Source organism: Equus przewalskii, chromosome 12, assembly GCF_037783145.1.
Source record: "Equus przewalskii isolate Varuska chromosome 12, EquPr2, whole genome shotgun sequence".
NCBI lineage: Eukaryota > Metazoa > Chordata > Mammalia > Perissodactyla > Equidae > Equus > Equus przewalskii.
The window spans coordinates 9887127-9901792 of NC_091842.1; the positions used below are offsets into that span (position 1 = coordinate 9887127).

General features: G+C 49.6%; 1 protein-coding gene across 19 annotated transcripts in view; it reads left to right on the forward strand.

Annotated features, from left to right (window-relative positions):
- The window catches only part of CUX1 (cut like homeobox 1), a 368961-nt gene that overhangs the window by 172520 nt on the left and 181775 nt on the right, over window positions 1-14666 (forward strand). For all 19 annotated transcript variants that reach the window (XR_011524378.1, XR_011524379.1, XM_070566375.1 and 16 more), the window contains one exon: window positions 1785-1832. Coding sequence is in view for 17 of the 19 variants with exons in the window: in XM_070566375.1 (XP_070422476.1) it covers window positions 1785-1832 (48 nt within the window). In the remaining 2 variants the exon portion in view is untranslated. The remainder of the gene's footprint in view (window positions 1-1784; window positions 1833-14666) is intronic.

A 14666-nucleotide genomic window follows, 5' to 3' on the forward strand; every position in this document is an offset into this window, starting at 1 on the left:
TGTTGTTACTCAGAATAATAATGGTTAATATTGTTGAGCACTTCCTGTGTGCTACTCCTCACAGTTTCATTCCTTCTCCTACGAGGAAGACATAATTATCCTCAAGCACGTTGGAGACCTGAGCTCAGGAGGTGACATGGCATCCCTGTCCCCACAGTTCGCGAGTGGCTGAGCCAGAATTCGGACTCAGGGCTGTCCGGCTCTGCCCACTGCCTTCGTATCTGAACCTCTCCCCGGGCCCCTGCTGCTCCGGTTCCGACCCAGGAGCTCTGGAGAGGAGCGCAGACTGGTTTGCTCAGTAGCGCTCGCGTATCTCACGGCAGCGCTCATCGGCGGTTTAGAGGTGGAGGAGCAGACAGGCGTCCTGAGAAGTGGCTTCGTGGCCCTCTCCCGGTTCACCCAGGAAAAGCCCGCCCGCTTCCCTGTTCCCGCGAACTGCTGGACGGCCTCAGCATGTGTCCTGCCTCTTCCGTTCTGCCCGGAGCACCGGGCCTCTTTTCCTGAAATGATGTTTAATCCTCTTCCCACGTTCGTTGGCGCGTGTCCGTCTTTAGCACAAGTCAGGTTCAGCTGGGCGTGCGCAGCTGCCTTGGAACTTTCCGAAAGGTCAGTGCCCAGACTCGCTGACTCTGATCTGCCACGTAGACCCTGCTCGGTGAACACCTTCCGTGCCCATCTCTCAGGAAAGAAGTCGCCGTACTCGAGTCCTCTCAGAATATCTGAAGCACTTCCTCAGTTACTTCATTGTTTCCCGGGAGCTAGAACTGACCTGTGCTATTGTGGGAGTTTGGGGTGGACCCAGTGTTGGGTTGATATCGTGTATATTCCATGCGTACACTGCAGTGTGGTTGTGCAGTAGCGTCACCTAGCTCCTTTATCATGTCACCTAAGTATCATTTCTTTTTTGTGTTGAGAACAGTGAAAATTTAATCTCCTAGCAACTTTGAATCTTATAATAAGGATTGTTGACTATAATCTCTATGTTGTGCATTAGTCATTTGCTTCATTTTAAATAAAATAGTCTCAAGATCACATGGACTTACCTCTGGGATGTCCCGTTGTTATGAAATGGGTACCGGTGGCTTGGGGTAAAATTTCCAGTGACTCTATCCGACATGGATTCAAAATAGGTGTATCTCCCATTAACAGTGCTCGAAAGTGACAGCTGAAATGCGGGATGGTGGCCCAAATACATTTCAGATGCAAACAAGTCAGACCCATATTATCATGTGCTGTTTTCTAAGCAAATTGTCTGAGACTAATAATTCAAGAGGAGGTATATGTAGAAATAAAATCTGGGACCGGCTCCATGGCCAAGCGGTTAAGTTCACGTGCCCGGGGTTTGCCAGTTCAGATCCTGGGCACAGACCTACACACTGCTCATCAAGCCGTGCCGTGGCAGTGTCCTACATAGAAGAACTAGAATGACGTATAGTTAGGATATACAACTATGTACTGGGGCTTCAGGGAGAAAAGAAAAACGAAGGTTGGCAACAGATGTTAGCTCAGGGCCAATCTTCCTTGCCCAAAAACAAAAAAAGCCAGAATACCTTTAAAAAAAAAAGATAGTAGTATTGGTAAGTGAGTTCATTTAAACTATGGGGCACCAGTTAGTGTAATGTATGTCCTATGAATGAAGGAATGGGATGGGAGAGGTACCGGGATTGCTTTACATAACAATAACCATCACTGAAGTCAAAGCTGTTTTCAGGAGGCCTTAACGAATGTTTCCTTTCTCTTTCCTTCTGCAATGGCTGTTTCCTGACCCGCGGCTCTCACTCCAGGATTTGCGCAAGCAGGTAGCGCCACTGCTGAAGAGCTTCCAAGGGGAGGTAAGCCTTTATATTTATTTCGTATCCCGAGCCACCCTTCATAATAGTTCATTGCGCCTCCTTTTTATTCTCCTTAAATAAATGCCGCTGACAGAAGGTGCTTACCCAGGTGGAGCCTCCCCAGCTGCATCGGCCCGACGTCACGCAGATTCTGTGCTTCTCAGTGTGATGGTTCCACTGGGTCTTCTTCACTGGAGCCCAGCTGGAAGGCGAGGCCGTGTCCAGAATGTCAGACAGTGTGGTGGATTGAGGCGCGAAGGGGCCGGTGTGGTCGCCCTCCTCATGGTGGACCAGGCCTGTTCAGACCGCAGCCTCTAGGAGTTCACCGACCTCCTCAAGCTCCCCGTCCCCCAGCTGGTCTGGGGCCGCCGCCACCATCAGGCCCCCTGGGTAGAGGGGAGGGAGTGGAGCAGTCTGGTGCTTTCCCGCATGGCTGCTGGGGCAAGAGGAGTTTCACTCGATGAGGCTTAAGACACAGAGCACAGGGAGCTGCCACGCCGAGTAAGTCAGAGCTCTATCTAAGGAAAGGTTTTCTCGTGGGTCCTTCCCGAGGAGGCCTAGGCAGGACGGCAGGCGGCGGCCGCTTGTCTGCGACGTGTGCCCTGGCTGCTGGTGGTGGGAGTGGTGTCACGGAGCGGACAGGCGGCCCAGGCGGGTGACGCTCCAGCTCCTCCTCAGCCCTCTGCGCAGCGACTCGGTGAACTGCAGAAACGTGCAAAGTTTGTTCCTGCTGGGAGTTCTTGGCTCTCGGTCTGAGCTGCTCCCGTTGGAAAGATGAAGTAGTAAGAATGCTCAGAAGAGGGAGCGAGCCTTTGAAAGCTCTGTGAAGAACCCATATTGGTGGCATCTTAGGAATTGTATGTTCTTGCAGCTACGCGATTCACAGCACGGGGAAGGGGCGGGGTTCGGGGAAGGGAGGTGGCGAGTTCCGGAGCGACGCGAGGCGGCGGGCCGAGGAGCTGCGGGGGCTGGAGTCTGGGCCCAGGGCTGCAGAGGAAGAGGCCGGGGGGCTGCCGTTTGGCACATTCTTCAGCGCATAGGGACAGCAGAGGACGAGGGAAGGAACGAGGTTGGTCCGGGAGACTGCAGCGGGGGCGAGAGGAGGGGCTGGGACGGTGAGGGACCACTGTGATGGCCGAAGCTGGTAGAACGGGCAGCCGGGCCCTGCCCAGGAGGCCCCCGTGCGTAGCTCCCTAAGGCACAGGGGTTGTCGAGGCTGGGTCTGGGAAGGGCTCGATTGCCCCTTCCTCGGAGTTACACCTCCAGGCCCTCATTCTGAGAGTCAGACTGTCACCTTACCCCACCCCACACTCTGTCTGACCCCTTCTGCCACCTGCTCAGCAGATCTTGTGAGGCCCACTGGCTTTGTATTTCTCTAGCGAAACCACTCAGTGTGCTTTTTTTGTTTGCTTGTTTCTCCTCCTTTTTGAAGAATTTCAGATCTGCTTACAGTAGACAGAGCCATATGCTGAGCACCTGAGCCCCTTTACCAGACTCACCACTTCGTCACATTTTCCCACGTTTGCCCCCTCCACCCCCCACCCCTTTGCTAAACATTGGAAAGTAAGTTGCTGCCTGCCCTAAACACGTGCGTCCATCTCCTGAAATTGAGGGCGTTCCCGACGTTTCCACAGGAACCCCGAGAATCACACCTGGGAAGGTGACACTAACCCATGGTATCTGATATTGAGTCCAAAATCACATTCCCCCAGTGATCCCCAAAACGTGTGTTGTAGCCGCCCCACCCCATCAGGGTCCCATCAGGGTCATGCATTGCATTTAGGGGGAGATATGTATATATATATATTTTTTTCTCTTAATAAAGAACACTCCCTCCATCCCCTCTCACTTTTGTTATTGTTTTTTATTATGTTGAGTTTTGTGGATTTTATTAAGAATCTAAGCCAGTTATCTTATAGATTATCCCACATTCTGGATGGGATACTGGCTTTAGTTCTGGATATATTAAATTTGAAATGCCTGAGAGACATCTAGACTCCCCATTTGCCCAGTTTTTTAAAGGCTATTTGAAAAGTAAATATTTTTATAGCACCATTAATTAATGTTTGCCAAGTCTCTGCTAATTGCTATATTTACATTAAATAACTTGTGCTTTCTAGTAAGCTGATTAAGTAAAAGAGACGAAACCCTCCTTGTTTGTGACTTTGCACTTTCCTGGCGGAGGGTGACCGAAGCCAGGTGCCTCACAGGCAGGGGCAGTTTCCGGTAAGGAGGCCGGAACGCAGCAGGTCTCAGTGCGTAGATGGGGCAGGACCCAGTCAGCCGACTTTTCTGGAAAGCCTCCTTCTGTATCAGAGGCTTCTTCTTGGATCTTCAATAGTGTCTGCAGAGTGTGATTTTATTTTTGGGGTCTGTTATTTGAGCTCGTCCCAAGGTGCTTGAGTTTCTCTTAGAAACATGTACGGTGTTAGTGAAAACATGTTCCTTGCCCCAGAATTTGTATAGATGACTTCCCTATTTGAGCTCCCCAAAAGGAAAAACAAAACAAAATAAAATGAAGTTTTCAGACAGTAAGAAATTCGCAGAGTTTCTGCAGGAGCGTGTCTTTGTGGTGTGGTACATATAATGCCATGGGATGCGTTGACCTGCCCAGGGTACCGCTTACCCCCCGCAGTGTTTTCTTGTGGTTCAGTGTCACTCCAGACATCTTCCTTCCTGTAGTTTGTGAGACCCGCACGATTCGGTGACAGCTTACCTTTCTAGACTCCTCTGACTACTTACCCCATCGCTGGACACACAGCCATTCTGGATTTGTCAGGCCCTTGTGTGTTGGGCGTCCTCGCCGGCCTGCAAGCCTTCACACTGGCTGACCTCCTTCCTGAACTGCTCCTTCTTCCTTCCGCTTTACCTGGCTCACTGCAGCCTGGGTGTCACTTCCTCAAGGAAGGTCTTCCCCGAGCCCCAAGGGATAGGCCAGGTCCCCTCTACTATGTGCTTCCGTTGCACCCTGTGCTACTGGTGACAGCATTTGTCATTGTGCCTGAGAGCCACCTGTCACTTTGTCTCTGTTCCCCATTAGTCTGTAAGTGTGTGAAGGCAGCCGCTGTGTCTTGTCTGTTGGCCATCATATTCCCAGCACCCGACAACACAGCAACTGGAGCTAAAAAGTATTTGGGCTCTCAGGAATGGTTACTGAATAAATGGTTGAACAGTGGGGTTCCTCTGGAGGCAGCTTTTAAAATATTTTTGCCTCTGTCCTTTCTTGGGTTGTTAATAAGGTGAAAGGGACCCCGGAAGAGAGGTTCAGGAAATACCTTTAGAAGAAACTAGTAAATAACTGTTAGTTGCTATACCTAAGCTGGTGTGTTCCACCAGCCCGGACGGCTGGTTGGGACGGGGAGGAGGAATAACCGAAATGGTCAATCCAATGTAAGGCTTATTTTAGTCCAGTAATTAAGACAATCCCTTCAGGGAAGTAACAGTCGTCCTCTCTAGGAAAATGCTAAGTCTTTCAAATGTCTCCCCCCTCTCATTGCTTCTCTCCCTGAGAAGGGTCCTGGTCTAGAAGGTCGAGGGGCTAGAGAATTGGCTTAGGCTCTACCCTTCTTGGCTATAGGGGAGCTGGTGCTTAAACCAAGTGTCCTTAAGGAGAAAAATCCTCTTAAGAAGTAACTTAGGTGCTTCTATTAGAGGGAAAATAAAAGACTGAAAATCCATGAGCTAAGCATCCAGCTTGAAAAGTTCTAAAAGTACAGTAGAATAAGTTCGAAGAAAATAGAGAGAGGGAAATAATACATATAATTAATAATAATGATGAAAAATATAAGAATGAAAAAGAAAACAAAGACCCAAGAGAGAAATAGCCCAAAAGTTGGTTCTTTGAAAAGACTACTACAATAGACAAACAACCTTCCTAATCAAGAAAAAAAAAGGTTAGGAATGGAAATGGGGATAACTTTGTAGCTGCAGTGAAGATTAAAAAGATAATAAGGGAATATTGTAATCATTTTTATGCCAATAAATTTTAAAGCCTAGACAAAACAGACGCATTTCTAGATTTCTATAATGAACCTAAGCTGAGTAGAGAAGAGTGGAAACCATGACTAGCCCTCTAACTATTGCAGAACTATTCCCACACGTTCTGAACAGTTTTGTGAGAGTCTTATCCATCATTCATGAAACAGTTCTAATCTTTTGCAGACTCCTTCAAAAAATAGAAAAAGAGAGAACGCTTCCTAACTCATTTATGAGGCAAGTATGACCTCAATACCAAAACCAGACTAGAACAGTACAAGAAAGGAAAGTTAAAATTGTCTTATTTATGAATACATATGCAGAAGTCCTTTAAAAAGTATTAGCAAATTGAATCCATCACGATTCGTGTATCCCAAGAATGCTATTTGCTTTAACATTAGAAAACTTATTAATGCAAATTAATATGATTAACAGATTAAAGAGGGAAAAACTATCTCAACAGTTATAGGAAAAGAATTTGATAAAATTCAGCATTCATTCATGATAAAAACTACCAGCGAATTAGGAATAGAGGGGAACTTCTTTAATCTGGGAAAAGGTATTTATCCAAAACCTACATCGATCGTCATACTCGATGACGTTGAAAACATTCTCTTTAAAATCAGGAAGGAGAGGAGGAGGCCTGCTGTCGCTGCTTTTCTTTAACATTGTACTGGAAGTCTTAGCCAGCAGCGAAGAGGGGAAAGAGAAATAAAGTATAAGTCTTATAACAGAAGAAATGAAACTGTCATTTTTCAAGTGAGCCTCAATTATGTAACAAGGTTGCTAGATACAGAATCAATATATGAAAGTAATTACATAGCTCTACGCCAGCAGCACAGTGGAAAAGGTTACCACTGAGATAGCAGCGAACAATAACGGGTACCTAGAAGTAAATATAACAATGGGTAGGAACTCTTTCTGGAGAAAAGTATAACGTTTATATTGAAGGATATTAAGGAAGGTTTAAATGGAAAGAGAGAAAGTATTCAAGGATAGAAATTCCCATGATTAATAAAGATGCCAATTTCCCTCAAATTGATTATAGAGTGAATAATTATAGTTCCAGTGAAAATTGCAACAGGATTTTTTATGAATCTCGAAAAGCTGATTCCAGAATTTATATGCAAGAGCTAGTGCAGATAAAGGTGAACATAAGAGTAAATAAGAACAAGATGAAGGATTTGCCCCACCAGATTATCAAAGCTACGGTAATTGGCACAGGGATGGATCCAAACACCAATGGAACAGAATAAAGAAATGAGGACCTGGCCTGTGCATGTATAGAAGCCAAATGTACTGCACGGATAGCGCTGCAGGTCAGTGGGGAAAGGGTGGACTTTTCAGTAAATGGTCCTCTGACAATTGGTTGTCCTTATGGAATTAAATGAAATTGGATCCCTACCTCACACCATATGTGAACTTAAAGAACAGGTGAAGACTTATGGCAAAACTTTAAACCCTTTAGAAGAAAATATAGATTGTGATGAGTTTGGGTTGGGTAGGATCTCTTAAACAGGAAACCGTAAAGGAAGAAATTGTTATGTTCAACTACCTTAAAATTTAAAAGTAAAACCTTGTGTGGGTTTTTTTTTCATGGAAGGACATCCTAGAGAAAGTGAAGAGATCAGCCCAGGGCACTGCTAGCTCAGTTCTCCCTTTCTTGTGAACCAGAAAAAGGCTCCACCTTAATTCTCAAGACATTTTACATTCTCTCTTGGCAACTTGTCGTAAAGATTCAAACCTGTCTGAATCTTTCTCATAAATAACAAACATCAAATGCCTCTGAGGTGAATGGTGCCCCTAGGGCCGCACTGTGAACAGATCATAGGTGTGGTATCCCTGGCCGCAAGTCACAAACCAGGAGGAAATAGTTGCCACATACGTAATTGACAAAGGATTAGTTTTCAGAAAATATAAACAGCTTTTACCTGCTAATAAGAAAAAGACAAATATCCTCGTAGGAAAATGGGCAAGAGCCATGAATGGCATTCTCAGAAGAGAAAGTCAGAATGGTCAATAAATGTATGAAAAGATGCTCAACCTTATAATCAGGGAAACGCGAATTTAAATAATTTAAATGCAACTTATTCATATCTACCAAGTTGGCCAAAATTCAGAAATCAAGATAGGAGTGTAAATTGGTGTAACCTATTCACAAACCAGTCTGGCCTCGACACTAAAGCTGAGGAAGCGCACACCTTGGCACAGCACTTCCACTCCTGTGTGCCATAAATAAACTCACCCGTGGGCCACGGGAAACAAGTTCAGGAGTGTGCGAAAAGAGTGAACAGGTGGAAACAGCCCAGCTGGCATCAGCAGGAGAAGGAGTAAGTGAAGAGTGGCGTATCCATACGAGGGAGTATGACACAGCGGGGGAGAAGGAACAGAATTCAGAGATGAGCAACACCAAGCTGATGTCGCTCAGGGGTACGGATGTCATAAAACCATAAAGCAAAGGGTAAGGAGGAAATTCAGAGGAGAGGTTGTCATAGCCAGGTGCAGAGGAGCTTTCAGAGGTCGTGGGAAGGTTCTTACCCATGGGTTCATTTTGTTGTTTATACTTTATGTATTCTTTTGTAAGTGTGAACTGTTTCTTTCGAAAAGAAGTAATCATGCTTACAAGGCTGTCGCTACATAATCCTATTTTTGCGTGTCAGAAGCTGAAGATTATCTTTTTCCTTCTCTTTGCATTTCATCTATGATAAATTTTAATCTCCAGATGAATGGAGGCCTCCGCTGAGGCTGTGCACTCGAGAAGGCTGAGGGGGATGCGCATCTGTAATCATGTTCAACATGGTATTTGTGGGACCCTTAACTAGTCCGAGCGGGTGCCAGGTGCTTCTCAAGCATGTGCTGCCCCGTCTTCACAACACCGGCAGGGTGCTGCTGCCTTGACCTTCCTGTCACAGGGCCCCCAGAGCTGTATCCGTCTTCCCCACTGGCTTTCACTGGGGGAGGAGGTGCCCCATCCTCACACACCAGTCCCTCCATGTGGGCTTGGGGACCCGCCTCCTCTGGCTTTCTCAGGAGCCACAGTTGGCAGTCATCCCGTCTCCTGGATCTTCAGTCTCTGCCACTTCCAGGATTGTTCCCGTCAGCATTCCTCCAAGCGCTAGAAGGTTCCATCCTGAGACAGCACATGCGCCTCATCTGTCCCCTAGCCCTCTTGGCCAAGCTTCTCCGAAGTGCCGTCTCCATCCTGTGTGTGTACCGTTGTTCTCCAACCCCCCAGCCTGGCGCCTGCCCCACTGTCCTTTGACAGTCTCCGTCCTCAGCTCTCTCACCTCATCAACGTTCAGCCAACCGGACAACTCCTCTCTGGGTGTATTCTCTTCTGTCGACGTCCCGTGATGTGGAGCCCTCTGGTTTTTCCCTGTTGGTCTCCTTGGGCAGCTCCTTCTTTTCATTCAGCCGTCTGAATGATGGCGTTCTTTGCCGTGTAATCTCTCAGTTTCTATATGCCGAATCCTCTGATTTCTCTCTCTCGGGTTCCAGGCTCATAGGAGACAGCCTGTTTGCTGTTGCCTCTCAGGTGTGAAACAGGAAAGGACTCTTAAGGCACAGCCACCTCCCCTTCTCCAGCTTCCACGCCTGCTGAGCTTTCCTCTCCATGCTTTCCCCTCTCAGGAACAGCTCCCCAGGCCCCCAGCCGTCTCAGCTGGAAGTTAGGATCTGGGACAGCCTCTTCTCTCCCGTGGGCTCCCATTCCTCCATCCGACCTCCACAGCTTACTCAGATCTGCCCGATTCTCTCCATCCCTGCCACCCGCACCCTGTCCACAGCCATTGTGTGTCGCTGAGACTGTCTCAGTGGTTCCCTCGCTGGTCTCTGTTCCAGCTTGTCTCCACTCCACCCCTGCCTTTCCTCCGAGCATCAGCCTGGGTCGGGTCACTTCTGGCTTACAGCCCTTCCGTGGCTCCTCAGTGCCCTGGAAGCAAACACAAGCTCTGACCTTGGCCTTCAGGGTGCCCTGGCCGGGCCACAGCTCACCTCGCAGCCCCACGCTGTCCCCCCCAGCCCTCTGTCTGGCTCTCTCCAACTCATCCAGCAGGGCTCAACTCAGATGTCATGCCCTCGAACAGGTCTCCAACCGTCAGCCCAGACCAAGGCCGTCTGCTCTCCCTCTTGCAGCACCTCCTCCTCTTGTTCAGAGCACTCCTCTCATTGTGTTTGTGACTTTGCTGGGGCCACCGCCCTCTCTAGGTTTTCTGTGTCAGCATCGGCCTCCTCTCTGTACCAGTAGCTGGCCCTGGTGAGCATACAGTAGGTGTCCATGGGTGAGTGGGGGAGGCAGCATCCTCATTTACAGATGAGGACACTAAGGCCAGAGAGAGTAAGTCAGCTACCCAGAGTCACCCAGGCGATGATGGCAGGACTGGGGCTGTCGGCACCCAACCACATTCTCCAAGGCTGTGGCACTCTGACACTGCTTGGGGAGTGGGGAGGCGACGCCTTCTGCCCCTCCATCATCAGTCAACCCCCCCAGTCACTGGTAAGGACAAGTGACGTTCATCTGTATAAAATGCTTTGCACACGCACCTTAGGCATCCCACCCCTTTTGAGCAGTCCCTCCTGTATGGACTCTGGTACCCCGGGCCTTGTCCCACATGTATGTAAGTATCCGTGACTGTGCAGACCCTCCCTGACCGCGCCCCTTGCAGGGCTGGGGCCCAAGTTAACTGCAGACCGTGGCTTCATCCCTGTGTCAGTAGCCAACACGGCCCCCCTGAGGGACCAGATAATCATCTGAAACTTCCCGTTGTACTGACCGGAGGTCCCTGTACGCATAACACACCAGCAGTCTTCAGAGCCGCGGTCAGGCTGTGGGAAACCCCACACAGCCTCTGATGCTGGGTTTTACTCTCTGATATCTGTTCATTTCTTCATTCAGTAAAACCCTCTTGAGAGCCGACTGTGTACAGCTCTGGGCCATTCGGAGCTAAGGCTGTAGCTGTGGATACAGTCAACAAGGCCCCTGCTACCGTGAAGCCTGTGTGCTAGTGGAGGGAAATATACAGGAAATGCCAAAAGTGATGTCAGATGGGGACAGGTGCTGTGAGGGAGGTGAGGGGGGAAGTGGAGTCGAACCAAGGAGCAGGTGGCTCCTTCAGAGACAGGCGTCACGGAGACCTCTCCCAGGAGGGGACGTTGAGGTGAGGTTAGACCGAAGTGATGAGAAGAGCAGCCATGCCCAGAGCCGGGGAACGAGTGTCAGGTGGAGCGGGGCGGGTGCCGAGGCTGCGAGGAGGGACAGTGCTGGGAAGACCGGGAGGTGGAAAGAAGGCCGAGAGGGCTGGGGGACAGGGGGCTCGTGGGCCGTGCTGGTAAGCTTCTTTGAGAGACTCTAGACCAAAGCAGAGGTCTGAGTGTGGCGGAAGGAAAGGCCCCATGCACACTTGCAGGGCCATCTGACAGATTATAATCAAATGATAGAGGAAATGGATTAAGTTGGGTAAGAACTCCACGAATCAGTTAAAAGTGACGAGGAGTTTTGAGGGTGTCCTGTGGCCCACATCTGTTGCACTGTAATGTATTTAAGTGTTCAGATCTAAAGGCCACGTCTAAATAAAGCCGGGGTGTCTGTGTGCTCTCCTCCAGAGGACATTGCACAGGGAGCTCGAGGCCTGGGAGCCAGCCCAGGCGCTGCCGCTCACTCTCCCGTGACCTCGGGCCGCTCCCAGGCCTCTTTTGGCCTGACTTGCCTCCTCTGTAAAATGAATGCATGAGCACGATAGTCGGCAGGGAGCCCCAGAGCCCTGAAGTCTGGTGTGCCTCAGCACACTAGTGCTTGGGCTAACCGTCATCGGCAGAACAGAAGGGGACGTTTTCTGGCAATTAGAGCTGTTCAAGAAGGAGGAGCCACCATCTAAGGCAGTGAGTTTCCCCTCTCAACGAAAATAATCCATAACCAATCTATAAATGAAAATTTGGGAGAGTTTATTCTGAGCTAAAATCTGAGGACCATGGCCCGGGGCCTTTCTTCCTGAAGGAAGAAAGGGCACTGAAGAAGTGGGGTGCACAGAGTGGTTATATACCCCCAAACAGGATGTTTCACATAAGATTGAAATGTCCCTTTTACAATAGTCGCGAGACTGCTCTGTCAGCACGGCAATTGGTGGAAACTGCAGGTAGGTCTGCTGTCTCGGTGAATACAGCAGGGTGGCAGGTCTGTTGTCTCGAGCTAGGTGGTCACAGGTGGGCTGGGTGGTCAAAGGTGAGCACGGCAATCAGTTCCTAGCCTAAGGAAAGATGCTTATCCTTAAGGAAATGCCAGTGTGGGGGGAAGTTGCACCTTTATCTTAAGGCCATTTGTTTCTTGCCACAGTAAATGTTTAAAGCAGATATGCAATGCGTGCTTGATGACCATGTCAGGCCCTTTTGGAAAAACAAAGTCAGGCCGAATTAGGTTTACACCAAATGTCTTCCTCATATGCTCCGATATATCCTATTGCTTGCCATTTCTATTTGTCACCCTGTTCTGGGAGTGTTCAAGCAAGGGCTGAGGACCACCTGTCAGGGACATGGTCAGCTCATACCCATTCTGCTTCAGGGCCCAAGCCATGTGCCAGAGCCTCCAGGTCGTCCCCAGACACCCCCGCCAGAAACCTGCATCCCCTGCACATCGCTGGAGGGCTTCGTCTGCATCTCCCTTTGGATCTTGACCTGAAGACATTCTGCCTTTATATTTTGGTTCTTGGAACACAGGATAACTTGCCCTATACTAAGCTTGTAGGCTTCTGAAACCTAGAGAGTAGGAACGGTGTGTGTGCGCACATGCACACACACATGCATAATATTCGTGTCTCCATCGTGCCTGCACTTAGCAAGCGCTGCATGAAGTGTCGTGGGCGGGGTGGTATTAGAGAAGACTGGACCAGATGGATGGCTCCTAAAGCTGGTCCTCAGATGGACCAACTGGCTGCATGAGAATCACCCACATGTTTCCAGAAATTCCGCTCCCTGGGCTCCTCCCCCCGAGGCTCTGATACAGCAGGCGGGGTGGCACCCAGGAGTCTATCATTTACAAAGTCCGCACTGACTCTCAGCCGTAGCTGGCTGTAGGAACCACTGGGCTAGGTTCCCTCCAAGGGCACTTCCTCTAGGCCAAGTTCTGTGCCTGCGCCCACACAAGCACCTTAGGTTGCCGTGTAAGGAGCTCCATGATTTAGCTTTCAACTGTTTCCAGGCTTCACGTCCTTGGCTTGTGCTCTGGCCAAACTGGTCTATTTACTGTCCCCTGAACATGCCCGGTGGTTTCCTGTCTCTGACCTTTTCCTAAAGTCACGCCTCTGTTATTACAACCTTCTGCTCTTCCTCACCTACAAAAAGCATTTCCATCCTTTAAGACCCAACTAGAAGTCTGCCTCCTTCGTTCCTGTTCCTGTGCATCCCAGCCTGTTTCTCACTTTTTCCTTTCGAGGGCCTGCGTCTTCTCCTAGACTTTGCGTCAATCAGCTGCATTGCCTTCCCGAGCTGGGTTAGTCGGGTGTTCTTAGCTGAATTTCTCTCTCCCTCTCATCTCCTGCCCTGTTCAGTGCTCACTGAGTGCTGTGGGTGAGGCTCCACACGAGGAAAAGAAGGCTGCTTCCCCTCCCAGGGCGTCAGAGCCATCTGCGATTTGGGGCCCAGTGTCCCTGACAGGTGAGCACGGAGTGGACCAGGCCCCCTGAGGACACTCTGCAGCTCCGGCTGGAGCACGGGCTGGCATCCAGGGACCCCAACATAGTGGCTGTCTGACCCAGTTCCCGGGGGCACTTCCTTCTCACCCAGCAAGACCATCTTCAGACTCTTGGGCCTTTGCACCCATGGGGTAGTTGTGACGGTGGTGGCCGTTGTCGTGGTCGTGGCGGTGACAGTGACGGGGTGTGTTAATTTCCTTACAGTGAACTCCGAAGGCCCGGTGAATACAGTGTCTTCCATGACGGCTCAATTAGGGGAGCAGTAGGACTGTGGTTCAGCTTTCAGGCCAGCTTCCTAATTGAAAACACATTTTCTCCTGCAAAGCTGCAGCTGGTTTGCTTCTGCTCATGCAGAAAAGGATATAACCTTGCATAACATAGGAAATGAACGGTTGAGAGAGAAGCCAAATTCAATTTCAGTCAGATATGTTGAGGCTAAGCCCATGATCTATGGAAGCAGGGGAGCAAGCCGTGTGCATGTGGAAAGGGACCCACTCAGCAGTCTATTAATCACGGCCGCCCGCCCGGCGCTGCCGCCACCGCCACCGCCATGTGCCACCGCGCCCGCGCCGCGCCTCCGCCGGGGGCTGGACAGCAGCCAAGCTCTCCAGAAGTTAACCTCTTAAAGACCCGGAGCTGCTTTCTGTTGAATAAATGTAATTTTGTGGTCAGAAATAAATGCTTGTGATGTAGCAGGAGCTTGGAAAACAACAGCGAGCCAAAGCGATTACAAATTGCTCCGTGTTGTGGAAGTCAACAGCATGCTTCAAAATTCTGAACGTACGGCAAATTGATTTCGGCCCAGAGCTCTGCAGCTATTCAATAAAAGTCCTATTAAGCCATTGTATGTAATGAACAATCCAGAGCAAATCTAATATTTTCGGTAGATAATTATTTTTAACATCCTCTTGGTAACCAGCGGTAGAGTCCTTGGATGTTTACAGGCGGCCTCGCGTGTGCTGGCCGCTCCTCCGCTTTCACATGCCTCTGCCGGAGGACCCACCTCAGGCACCCCTGAACCCAGGCTCCCTGAGGGTTCAGCAGCACACCCTGCTCCCGAGGAAGGGCACCGGGGTTCTGGTCTCTCAGTGCCTGGCACACAGTGGGTACCTGGGGAATGTTTGTTGAGTTGGATGGGGCAGAGGGAGCTCAGAGAGCTCTAGAATAAATTAGCACC